The 12,500-nt window shown below is 43.4% G+C and overlaps 1 protein-coding gene and 1 non-coding gene across 2 annotated transcripts; both read left to right on the top strand.

The window, feature by feature from the left end:
• The first annotated feature begins 21 nt into the window (after nucleotides 1-21).
• Nucleotides 22-11,576, top strand: LOC113824094 (putative glucosylceramidase 3). Its single transcript, XM_070133143.1, has 12 exons — nucleotides 22-122; nucleotides 625-813; nucleotides 1,835-1,964; nucleotides 2,525-2,678; nucleotides 4,038-4,198; nucleotides 5,198-5,276; nucleotides 5,631-5,786; nucleotides 7,197-7,341; nucleotides 7,838-7,917; nucleotides 9,479-9,589; nucleotides 9,985-10,154; nucleotides 11,204-11,576. The coding sequence occupies exons 1-12, from the start codon at nucleotides 47-49 to the stop codon at nucleotides 11,325-11,327; spliced, it is 1,575 nt and encodes a 524-aa protein (XP_069989244.1). The 5' UTR covers nucleotides 22-46; the 3' UTR covers nucleotides 11,328-11,576.
• A 492-nt stretch (nucleotides 11,577-12,068) lies between these two features.
• Nucleotides 12,069-12,140, top strand: TRNAQ-UUG (transfer RNA glutamine (anticodon UUG)). The gene has a single exon. It is a non-coding gene; the product is annotated as a tRNA-Gln (tRNA).
• Nucleotides 12,141-12,500: the final 360 nt, after the last annotated feature.

The raw sequence follows: 12,500 nt of genomic DNA on the forward strand, positions 1-12,500 counted from the left end.
GCCCTAATAAAACCCCGTCAGCCCACGAGTCCCTCAGCTAAGCACGATGCTGACACTGAAGAGGCTGACGCTGTTAGCTGCCCTCGTCTGCGTGGCCCGCGGGTCCGACCTGGGTCTGAAAGGTCAGCTTTTGAAGGAGAAATTCACCTCTGGTTTTGCTCTCTTATCTCCAGGGTCATAATCATTATCATGGTTATTATTTCCTTCGTGAATTTAGCATAGATGTTGATGTGACTGATGGTATGTATTTATTTCTCATGTCAGGAAATTATTGTTTTTATTATTGATATTGTTATTGTTATTAGTATATCTTTGATAGAAGGGCCTTGCTTCTCTATCATGGCAATTTTGTTTATATTCTCTTTCCATTTTGTACATACACATACATAAGCATATATATATATATATATATATATATATATATATATATATATATATATATATATATATATATATATATATATATATATATATATATATATATATATATATATATATATATATATATGTGTGTGTGTGTGTGTGTGTGTGTGTGTGTGTGTGTGTGTGTGTGTGTGTGTGTGTACATATACACACACATATATCTATAGATATGCAAATATATCATCCCCCCGCCCCCCTCAGCCGGCCAGCCGTGCAAAGCCCGCAACTTCGGGGCCGACAGCGTGGTGTGTGTGTGCACCGCCGACTACTGCGACTTCCTCGGCAACGTCACCCGAGGCCCCGAAGGCACTTTCACCTCCGTCGCCTCCTCCCGCGACGGCCTTCGCTTCCTCGTGAACACCGGCGCCCTCTCCCCGACGCCCGTGGAGGGTAAGGCGGGGAATGAATCAGGATCTGTTCTTAGGAATAGTGGTTCTTGGCCTTTTTAGGTTCTTTCGGTCGGTTTGTTCAAGTTGTGCCCGACCCGATGAATAGTCGTATAAAGAGGCATACATCTTCACGGGAATAGATGCATATCTATCGATCTATCGAATAAATATACAGACAAAGAGAGACAGAGTGACAGATAGACATACAGGGTACAATTGAGTGTATTTATCTACACCTCTAGCCAGACGCCCCCACCAAAATTTCGTAAAATCCATCGGTTTGTTAAAATTGCGAGAAACCCAATGAATATTCATATGTACGAAGATACATAGACACAGAAATAAATGGATATATATCTATCTATCTGATGTATATGTATTTATATATCGATGTAGCTGATAGAACATGCATTTATCTATCAATATGCCTGATGAATATTCATTTATCTGTCGGTTAATCTGATAAATGCTTATGTAAATAGATAGATATAGTTCTGTCTGAATAAACATATTTATGTTTATTCATCTGTTCGCACAATTATATCAAATCGGCAGATTATTCGCAGATTTGGTGAAATATGTCTCTGTCTGTCTGTCTGTCTGTCTGTCTCTCTCTCTCTCTCTCTCTCTCTCTCTCTCTCTCTCTCTCTCTCTCTCTCTCTCTCTCTCTCTCTCTCTCTCTCTCTCTCTCTCTCTCTCTCTCTCTCTCTCGTTCTCTCCCTCTTCTTTCTGCCTCCCCATCTCTCTCTTTTTCTCCCTCCTCCTCTTCCCTCTCTCTCTCTCTCTCCCTTCCTCCCTTCCCGCCCTCTCCTTCCTTACTCCCTCCCCTCCCTCCCCCCTCTCCTCTCTCCCTTCCTCCCTTCCTCCCTCCCTCCCCCTTCCTCCCTCCCTCCCCCTTCTTCCTTCCCTCCACCACTCTCTTTTTCTCTCCTCTCTACCTTCCTTCCTCTCCCTCCTACTCTCTCTTTCTTTCTCTCTCTCTCGGCCAATTTTTTTATAATACCTTCCCTCCCTACCCATAGGTGGCGTTATCATCCACGTGAACCACCAATACGAGTACCAGACGATGATGGGCTTCGGTGGGGCATTCACGGACGCCACGGGGATCAATATTGGTACCCTGCCCAGCGATACCCAGGAGGTTCTGCTCAGGTAATTAGAATGGGGGCTGATTTTTTTTTCTTGCGGTGTGGGCGTGGAGGTTTTATGTGCGTTTGGGTGTGTTGATTGTTTGTGTGTGTTTGTGTGTTTGTGGTTGTGTGTGTTTGTTTGGGTGTGTTTGTGTTTGTGCGTGTGTGTGTGTGTGTTTGTGATTGTGTATGTGTGTGTTTGTGCGTGTGTGTGAGTGTGTTTCCACTCCCCTTCTACTTTCCGCCTCCCAAAAACACCACGAATACCACGAAGCTAATTCTCTCTCTCTCTCCCTCTCCCTCTCCCTCTCTCCCTCCCCCTCTCCTCCCCCTCTCTCCTCACCCTCTCCCTCCTCCCCTCTCCCTCTCCCCCCCTCCCTCCCCCTCCCCCTCCCCCTCCCTCCTCCTCCCCCTCCCCCTCCCCCTCCCCCCTCCCCTCACCCACCCCCTCCCCCTCTTCCTCCCTCCCTCCCCTCCCCCCCCTCCCTCCCCCTCACCCACCCCCTCTCCCTCCCCCTCACCCATTGCTCTAACCTCCTTCTCTCTCTCTCTCTCTCTCTCTCTCTCACCACGTCCCTCAAGGTCCTACTTCTCCCCTGAGGGCCTCGAGTACAACCTCTGCCGCGTCCCCATCGCCGGGAGTGACTTCTCCACTCGCCCTTACTCCTACGACGATTTCGAGGGCGACGTCGAGCTCAAACACTTCAACTTGACGGAGGAGGATTACCTGTACAAGGTGAGTGCTGGGGTCGGCGGTGGGTGTCCTCCTGCTGGTGTTATCCTTTTTATTTGTTTGTTTATTTATCTATTTATCATTATTGTTATTATTGTTATTATTGTTATCATTATTATTATTATTATCATTATTATTATTATTATTATTATTATTATTATTATTATTATTATTATTATTATTATTATTATTATTATTATTATTATTATTATCATTATCATTATTATCATCATCATAATCATTATAACTATTATTATTATCATCATCGTTGTTGTTAATATTATTATTGTTATTATTATTATCATATTTATTGTTATTGTTATTATTATTATTATTATTATCATTATTATTATTGTTATCGTCATTTTCATTTCAATTATCATTGTTATTTTCATTATCATAAACCATTTAAAAAGATGTTAACAGGTGGGACACATATATGTTATTACTATTATTGTTATCATTTTTATTATCGCTATTATTAACATTATTATTGTTACTATTAACATTATTATTTTTATTATTATTATCGTTATGTTGTTGTTGTTGTTGTTATTGTTTTGTTGCTGTTGCTGTTGTTTTCATTAATATTATTTGTCTTTCATTATCATCTCTAACAGTAATCTCTCTCTCTCTCTCTCTTCTCATTTTCATTTCAATTATCATTGTTATTTTTATTATCATAAAGCATTTAACAGGTGGGACACGTATATCATTTAGATAGTTTGGGCTATCTCTATCTCTATCTCTATCTCTATTATTACAGCCATATATAGCAACGGCTATAACTTATCTCTATCTCTTATCTCTCTCTCTCTCTCTCTCTCTCTCTCTCTTTCTTTTTTTTTTTCTTTCTTTCTTTCTTCCTTCCTTTCTTCCTCTCTCTCTCTCTCTCTCTCTCTCTCTCTCTCTCTCTCTCTCTCTCTCTCTCTCTCTCTCTCTCTCTCTCTCTCTCTGTCTGTCTGTCTGTCTGTCTCTCTCTCTCTCTCTCTCTCTCTCTCTCTCTCTCTCTCTCCTCTCTCTCTCTCTCTCTCTCTCTCTCTCTCTCTCTCCCTCTCTCTCTCTCTCTGTCTCTTTCTTTCTCTCTCTCTCTCTCTCTCTCTCTCTCTCTCTCTCTCTCTCTCTCTCTCTCTCTCTCTCTCTCTCTCTCTCTCTCTCTCTCTCTTCCCTATACCTATCCCTCTTATCCCCACTCCCACTCCCACTCCCTTTACCTCTCTCACTCCCTTTTCCTCCTTCTCCCTCCCTCTCCCTCTCCCTTTTCCTCCTTCTCCCTCTTCCTCCCACTCCCTCTCCCACTCCCACTCCCACCCCCTCTCCCACACCCACTTCCCAATAACAAACCCAATCCTTATCCGCCAGCTCCCATACATCCAACGAGCCATCGAATTATCCGAGAGAGACCTTCTCATCCTCGGTTCTCCATGGTCTCCCCCCGCTTGGATGAAAGAAAACGGACACTTTAACGGATCTGGCGGACTGCTGAAGGAAATGTGGCAGCCTTATTCGGATTATTTTGTGAAGTGAGTACGATGATGGAAGGAATTGAGGAGGGAAAATGGGTGGATGGATGAATGTGGGAATGGATAAATGGGTCAGTAAGTCTATAGATAAGGAAATACGTCAATAGATATGTAAAAGAATAGATATGTGAATAATCAAATTATTGAATAGATGGTGAATGAATACATAAGCAGATAAATTAATGAATAGATAAACAATTAGATAAATACACAGATAATAGATAAATTAATAAATTCATTAATGAATAAGTAAATAAATATGAAAATCAAAACTCCAAAGATCGGATTCCGTGTTATGTATTTGTAAGAACTGGTAGACCCATCTGGTGACATATGGCAACTAATCTTCCTTCATGTTTTTTATGAGGATTTTTTGGTCCTTTTTAGCGGGAAAATTGGGAACAAGAGGCGCTTTCATACCAAGGTGGCACGTAGCATGCCATTTGAAATCGAACATACGGTATCATATGAGACCTTTCCCACGTGGCATGTCGCATTTGTCACGTGCGACCTACGTGTGACGCCTATTTTTGAATTTTTTTCAGCTTGCGACTTGCCACCTCGAACAATTTTGACAGATTCTAATGGAGCTATTACATCTTCACTAATTAGCCAAGTAAATATAAAGATATTAAAGTAATATATATGATAAAAAATAAAACATTTTGGAAGGCGTAGAAATAATCCACCAAACATATTTGATACACAGCATCACTCGCCCAGTGAGCGTGGTTTTGAATGACAGGGTTATTACACGTGGTCTTGCAGGAGGATACAGTGCAATGTTAGCGTGCTCTCGTGTATCTTGTAAACCGAGTGACACCACGTGTAACCTTGATCTGAAATCACCATGCCACGTATCATTTGCCACTTGCCACCTGCCACTTGCCACGTGCGATGTGCCACCTTGGTGTGAAATCAGCCTTACTCTTAACGGTTTTTAAAGGCTACCGGTCTCCTGGAAATATCAATGACAGATTGCTTCCGTTTTTGCGCTAGGTTTGTGCAGAGCTATGAGGCGGAGGGCGTGCCGATCTGGGGCCTCACGACGCAGAATGAGCCTCTCACGGGCTTCGAGGTGAGAGACCGTGAAGTGCAAGTCTGTGGAGTTCTCTTCATATGACACACAACCTGCTTGAGAAGAATGGCCAAATATATAAATATAGTACTTCTATTACTTATCTATCTATCTATATCTATCTATCTATATCTATATATATATATATATATTTTTTTTTTTTACTCATAAAGACAACTTGTTTTATGCTGATTTCATAATATTTCTCTTAGATGGAAGATATGTATGTATTCTATTGTATAAATCCAAGTTAGAATAGAAAATAGTAAACAAATTATATACGCTTCCAAAACTAGACAATAAATCACATCAGCAAATCCCGAATCCCCTTATCACACACGCCCTCTGATTCAGGACTGGTTCTGGAACACATGTGCCTGGACGGCCGAAGACCAACGGGACTGGATCAAGACCAATCTAGGCCCAACTCTGGAAGCCGCTGGACTCCGAAGGATCAAACTCATGGTGGATGACCACAACCGCGACACCTTGCCTTGGTATCCTGCCACTGTGAGTATCTCTATTTCTACTCCGTTCACCCAGGTCTCCGAACCACAGGCACTGAAAGGGCGAGTCACAGAACATCCTAAATACCTCCTTGTATTATCCCTAATCATGAAATGACCTGCTGGCAGATCGAGGATGAATCACACGTCAAGCCTTATCCTAAATATACTCATACACTACCCCTAATCCCAGAATCACTCATTGGGAGATTTAGGGGGAATTGCCCTCATACTTTATCCCGAATCCCGAAATCACCCAACTACTCATTCTGGAGGACCCTGAAGCCAGTTTTCCAATCACTATTATTATTATAGTAAGCTATATATAGAGCCACACTGAAAAAAATCGAGATTTATATCACCAAAGGCCCGTACTTTTAAAACCTTTCGCCAGGGCTGGCGAAAGGTTTCGCCGGGCGATCCGGAATTTCGTACTTTTAAAATCATGCCTGGCGAACGTTCGCCAGGGCTGGCGAAAGATCATATTGGAACAGCCTGGCGAAGCAAAGGCGCGAGAGCTGTTTGAATACCATTTTCTTGCTTTCAAGTTATAAATTAGTAACATATTTGTGTATGATAGGATGTAGAAATCACATTGAAATTCTGAAATATCTTAAAATCATAATTTATTATGAAATAACGTATATACGTATTTTTTTCAAGACCTTCGATGTTCCAGTCGAGAGCTCAAGACATCAGCTGTATTCCTACCCCCCTACCCCTACCCCCCACCCCCGAGATGACTTATTTAGATTTAGGTTGTTGTTATTTTGGTTGTAAGGATAATGTTTTCACAAATATTACCAGAAGTGTTTTTTATGGCGGCATGTTTACTTTTGGCTATAGAAACATGGCTGTAGTGCTCCACCGCCCTATAATGAGGCGTCTTTAATGATACCCTTGTAGGGCTACAGTTCAATATCTTACATCAGTTAGGAATAGTAAAATAGTAATTTTTAAACTCTTGTTAAAGTATAAAGTTATTTTTTGTATAAAAGTATAAGGTTGATATAGTATAGTATAAAGTACTTTTAAAACCTTTCGCCAATGCTGGCATTCGCCTGGCGAAGCTTCGCCAGGCGAACCTCTGAGTGAGGGAGGCCTTACTTTTAAAACCAAGGCAGGTGTTCGCCAGGCCTGGCGAACGAAAGCGATCGCCAGGCGCTAACATCTTGGATTCCTAATAAATCTAGCGCTTAGGCGAATAAAAAAAAACGCGAGAAAAAGCAAAAGGTTTTAAAAGTACGGGCCATAAAGTTAACCTTGTTATAGTATAAAGTGTAGTATAGCATAAAGTATAGTTAATTTTGAAGTACGGGCCTAATACTGAAAGGATGAATCACACATCAAGCATATACTCCCCAAACACCCCAACACACTATCCCTAACCCCGCAATAACCCCCCCCCCTGCAGATTCTGGAGGACCCTAAAGCCAACGAATACGTGGACGGCATCGCCCTTCACTGGTACGCCGACGACTGGACGGGCCCCAGCGTGATGGACGAAACCCAGGCGATGTTCCCCGATAAGTTCTTGCTCTACACCGAGTCATGCGATGGTGAATTGCCCTTTTATGGACTTGTTTGTTGACTGACGACTGACTTATTTTGTTTTTTTCTCTTTCTTTCTTTTGAGTGTTTTTTTTTTTCTTTCTTTCTTTCATTTGAGTGTGTTTTTTTTCTCTTCAGTGGCTTTTTGTCTTTTTCGTGTTTTGTTTGGTGTTTTTTTGTTCTGTTGGAGAGAAAGAGAGTCCTAGATTTCGGTGATTTCATTGTGAATTTTGAATTTTTTGAAAAATATTGAAAATGCGCAAAATTTAGATAAGGAAAAGGTAGTAGAGTATCGTCTTTGATTTATATGATATAATCTTATATTAAATATATGTAATCTATATAATCTAATACTTGATAATTTACCTACAATTTAATATCAATTTCCGATTTTTCAATTTTTTTCATCCCCTTTGTTATTGTGATTTTCAGTCCATTTCCGAGGCATTATGCACATTCTAAGAGAGGAAGAAATAGGCTCACAGTGCCATTCTCTCCCCGCAGGTTGGGATGCCAGCGCTGATGAACGTGTGAAGCTTGGAGATTGGTTCCGTGCGGAGAGCTACGCCTACAATATTATTGATGTGAGGATTGGTCTTCCTGTTGCGTGTTCCGTAGGGGTTCTGTATGTGGCCTTGTCGGTCTCTCTACGTGTTTTGCTTTATTTTCTGTTTCTCTTTTTTTTTTCTTTCTTTTTTCTTTGTTCTTTTTTTGTGTTTTTTCTTTTTGTTTTTCTTTTTTTTCTTTTTTTCTCTTGTTTTCATTAGTATTTTCTTTCATTTTTTTATTTTCTTCTTCATCAGCATTTCCTTTTCCCCTTTCTTCTTTTTCTTTTCCCTTTTATTCCTGTTGCGCGTTTCCTGTCCTGAATTTGGCCTTGTTGGTTCGGTCTATAGATCTACTTTTTATATTTATTTTCTGTCTCTCTTTTTCTTTATTTTTTTTTTCTGTCTCTTTCTTTTATTTTTTCTCTTTTTTTTTCTTTCTTTTCCTTATTTTCTCTTCTCTACATTAGCATTTCCTTTTTTTCTTCTATTTTCTTTTCTTTTTCATCAGCATTTTCTTTTCTCTCTTTTTCTGACACTTTTCCTTTTCTTTTTCTCTTTCTTCTTCTCTCTTTTTTTCTTCATTTTCTTCTCCCTTTTTTCTTTTCTTTTTCTTCTATTTTCTTTTCTTTTTTTTCTTTCCTTTTTTTCCGTATTTTCTCTTGTCTACATTAGCATTTCCTTTTTTTCTTCTATTTCCTTTTTCTTATTCATCAGCATTTTCTTTTCTCCCCGTTTCTGACACTTTTCCTTTTCTTTTCTTTTTCTCTTTTTTTATTTTTTTCTCTTTTCTTCTTCATTTTTTTTCTCCTTTCCTTTTTCTTCTCCCTCTCCTTTTCCTTTTCATTCTTCATCTGTCTTTTTTCTTCTTCTTCCTCCTCCCCCTTTTCCCCTCTTCTCCTCCTACTGCTCTTACTTCTTTCTCCTCCCCCTCCTCCTTTCTCTTCCTCCTCCTCCTACTCCTCCTGATTCTTCCTCCTCCTCCTACTCCTCCTGCTTCTTTTTTCCTCCTCCCCTCCTCTTCCCCCCTCCTCCAGCTTCCTCCCCCCCCTCCTCTTGTTCTTTTTCCTCCTCCTCCTCCTCTTCACTTTTACCTGAAAACGCTTCCTCCCCCTTCTTCCTTTTCCTCCTATTCCTCCTCCTCCTCCCCCTCCTCCAACTTTCTCCTCCCCCTCCTCTTCTTCTTCTTTTTCCTCCTCCTCTTCACATTTACCTGAAAACGTTTCCTCCTCCTTCTTCCTTTTCCTCCTCCTCCTCCACCTCCTCCTCCAACTTTCTCCTCCTCCTCCTCCCCCTCCCCTTCTTCTTCTTTTTCCTCCTCCTCCCCTTCACTTTTACCTGAAAACGCTTCCTCCTCCTTTTCCTTTTCCTCCTATTCCTCCTCCTCCTCCAACTTCCTCCTCCTGCTCCTCCTCCTCTTCTTTTTCCTCCTCCTCCTCTTCACTTTTACCTGAAAACGCCTCCTCCTTCTTCCTTTTCCTCCGATTCCTCCTCCTCTTCCCCCTCCTCCAACTTCCTCCTCCTCCTCCGTCCCCCCCCCCTCTTCTTCTTTTTCCTCCTCCTCTTCACTTTTACCTGAAAAGGAGTTTCGATCCCACAGGACATGAACCACTTCTCGACGGGTTGGGTGGACTGGAACATGGCCCTGGACATGCAAGGAGGACCCAACTGGGCCAACAACTTTGTGGATTCTCCCATCATTATCAACAAGGTGAGACGATGTAGCGAATCTTCTTAGCTATTGCTGTTTATATGTACGTATATCTATATATCTATCTATCTGTATCTATCTCTCTCTCTCTCTCTCTCTCTCTCTCTCTCTCTATATATATATATATATATATATATATATATATAGAGAGAGAGAGAGAGAGAGAGAGAGAGAGAGAGAGAGGGAGAGAGAGAGCGAGAGAGAGAGAGAGAGAGAGAGAGAGAGAGAGAGAGAGAGAGAGAGAGAGAGAGAGAGAGAGAGAGAGAGAGAGAGAGAGAAAGAGGAGGAAGAGAGAGAGAGAGGAGGGAGGGAGACAAAAAGAAAGATTGCTTAAAACCCAAGACCTTAGATAAACCCACACACCACTCCAAACGCCCCTCCCTCCCCACCAACAGGACACAGGAGAGTTCTACAAGGAGCCGATGTTCTATGCGATGGGCCACTTCAGCAAGTTCATCAGCCCGGGGTCGCGACGAACCTACACCAACATCTTCGGGTCGGAACAGGTCAAGGCCACAGCTGTCCACAATGATCAGGGCGAAACCACCGTCGTCATTGTTAACCTGTAAGCCCTCCCTTTCGTAGTTAATAGGATAATGGGGTATTTTTGACCTTGGTTGATAAGGTAGTTTAGGGTAATGGTAGTTGATCCGTAGCTTGTTGTGCTGAGTGATAACGTTTCGAAGAACGTTAGTCTAAAATAGTTAAACTCTTACAATAGGAAAATGAAAACTATTTTTTGATTTGATACAAAAAGGATATATGGCTATATGAAAGTATGACGATTTGCTGATGAAAGACGAAGCCTAAAGTAATTTATCTCTTACGCAAGGAAAGAGAAAGCTATTTGTTGATTGGATACGAAAGGGATATATGGCAACGTGAAAATATGATGATTTGCTGATGAAAAACGAAAACAGAATGAAATAAATATGTCTCTTCCCTTCTCCCCTCGCCCCTTCCCCTTCACACCTTCCCCCTCACCCCTTCCCACCTTCCCACCTTCTCCCTCGCCCCTTCACCATCCCCTCTCGCCCCTCGCCCTTTCCCCTTCCCTCCCGCCCCTCGCCCCTTCCCCTTCACCCCGCCCTTCGCCCCTTTCCCCCTTCACTCTCGCCCCTTCCCTTCACCCTTCACCCCTTCCCCCATCCCCCTTCGCCCTCGCCCCTTCCCCTTCCCCCCTTCCCCTCGCCCCTTCCCCTTCACCCCTTCCCCTTCACCCCTTCCCCCTCTCCCTCTCCTCCTCGCCCCTCCCGCCCCTTCCCCCTTCCCCTCCGCCCCTTCCCCTTCCCCTTCCCGCCCTCGCCCCTTCCCCTTCCCCCCTTCCCCCTCGCCCCTTCCCCTTCACCCCTTCCCCTTCACCCCTTCCCCCTCTCCCTCTCCTCCTCGCCCCTCCCGCCCCTTCCCCCTTCCCCTCCGCCCCTTCCCCTTCCCCCTTTCCGCCCCTCGCCCCTTCCCCTTCCCCCCGCCCTCGCCCCTTCCCCTTCACCCCTTCCCCTTCACCCCTTCCCCCTCTCCCTTTCCTCCTCGCCCCTTCCCCCTTCCCCTCCGCCCCTTCCCCTTCCCCCCTCTTCTTCCCCCTTTCCGCCCCTCGCCCCTTTCTCACGCACACAGGGGCGAGACGGCAGAGACAACGAGCGTGGACATCGGCGACGGCACCAACTACATCAACTTCGACCTGCCCGCCAAGGCCATCGTCAGCCTCCTCTTCCAGACCCCGAACACCGTCGCCGAGTGAAGGGAGGGAACCCGAGGACTCGCCGGAGGGAACCCGACGACTCGCCGGAGGGAACCCGACGACTCGCCGGAGGGAACCCGAGGACTCGCCGGAGGGAACTGGACGGAGTTGGGATGGGAGGGGGAGGGGGGAGTAAAATTTTTTTCTTTTTTTCTTCGCCTAAATTGACAGGTAATTGACTTTCGCGTGCGGATTTTATTGTATTTTTTCTGTATTTCGTTGTTTATTGATGATTAAATTTGAAATGAACACCGCAGCATCTTTATTTTTTTGTAGTATCCTCTTGGTTTTATATATATATATATATATATATATATATATATATATATATGTGTATGTGTGTGTGTGTGTGTGTATGTGTGTGTGTGTGTGTGTGTGTGTGTGTTTATAGGTGTATACATAAATATATATGTGTATGTATATATATATATGTGTGTGTGTATCTGTATACAAACATAACAAACATATACATACACATATACATACATTTATATAAACACACTCTCTCTGTCTCTCACACACACGCACACACACATATATACAGAGAGAGAGAGAGGGGGGGGGGGGCAAACAAGGAGAGAAGGTAAAAGAGAGAGACAGAAGACAAACAAGGATTGAGTAGATAAAAAGAGGAAAATAAGAGAACACGTAGAAAATCAATTCATGTTACGAAGGAGAGACCGGAAATTTGAAGTGGAAAACAGGTGATCTAAAATTCCGCGAAGATTACTCGTTAACAATGGCCCCATGGTGTAATGGTTAGCACCCTGGACTTTGAATCCAGAGATCCGAGTTCGAGTCTCGGTGGGACCTCGAGACTGCCTGCTGTTCCCTGCTGCGAGCAGAAGCCAAACGTAGTTTTTTTGTGCGTTCGTTTACGTCGGTGATGGAAGAACCATAAATACAATATAGACATACATACATGCGTGTGTTTATATATGTCAACAATATGCTCTACTGGATGGGTGTTGCGATGTCAACAATGCACTCCGTCCTCCCAAGGTCGAAAAGGAAGCTGTGCCTTCCTCTCTCAGTCCAGAGGAAACAGCTGTTCACACCTTCCTTGCCAGCCCAAGACTTTCTCTTCCGGCGACCAGCCCTTCGTCACGCCCGGAAGAATGGACACCCAAGAATATGGTATCAGGAACCTCTGCCAGCAGGACAAGGAGTCGC

The sequence above is a fragment of the Penaeus vannamei genome, chromosome 18 (genome assembly GCF_042767895.1).
Source record: "Penaeus vannamei isolate JL-2024 chromosome 18, ASM4276789v1, whole genome shotgun sequence".
NCBI lineage: Eukaryota > Metazoa > Arthropoda > Malacostraca > Decapoda > Penaeidae > Penaeus > Penaeus vannamei.

What these genes read in the sequence shown, in the direction of transcription:
- LOC113824094 (XM_070133143.1), top strand. Translation starts at nt 47, where the DNA reads ATGCTGACACTGAAGAGGCTGACGCTGTTAGCTGCCCTCGTCTGCGTG. An exon ending in CTACACCGAGTCATGCGATG is followed by an intron (nt 7,342 to 7,837) that starts GTGAATTGCCCT and finishes CTCTCCCCGCAG; the next exon opens with GTTGGGATGCCAGCGCTGAT. An exon ending in CTCCCATCATTATCAACAAG is followed by an intron (nt 9,590 to 9,984) that starts GTGAGACGATGT and finishes CCCCACCAACAG; the next exon opens with GACACAGGAGAGTTCTACAA.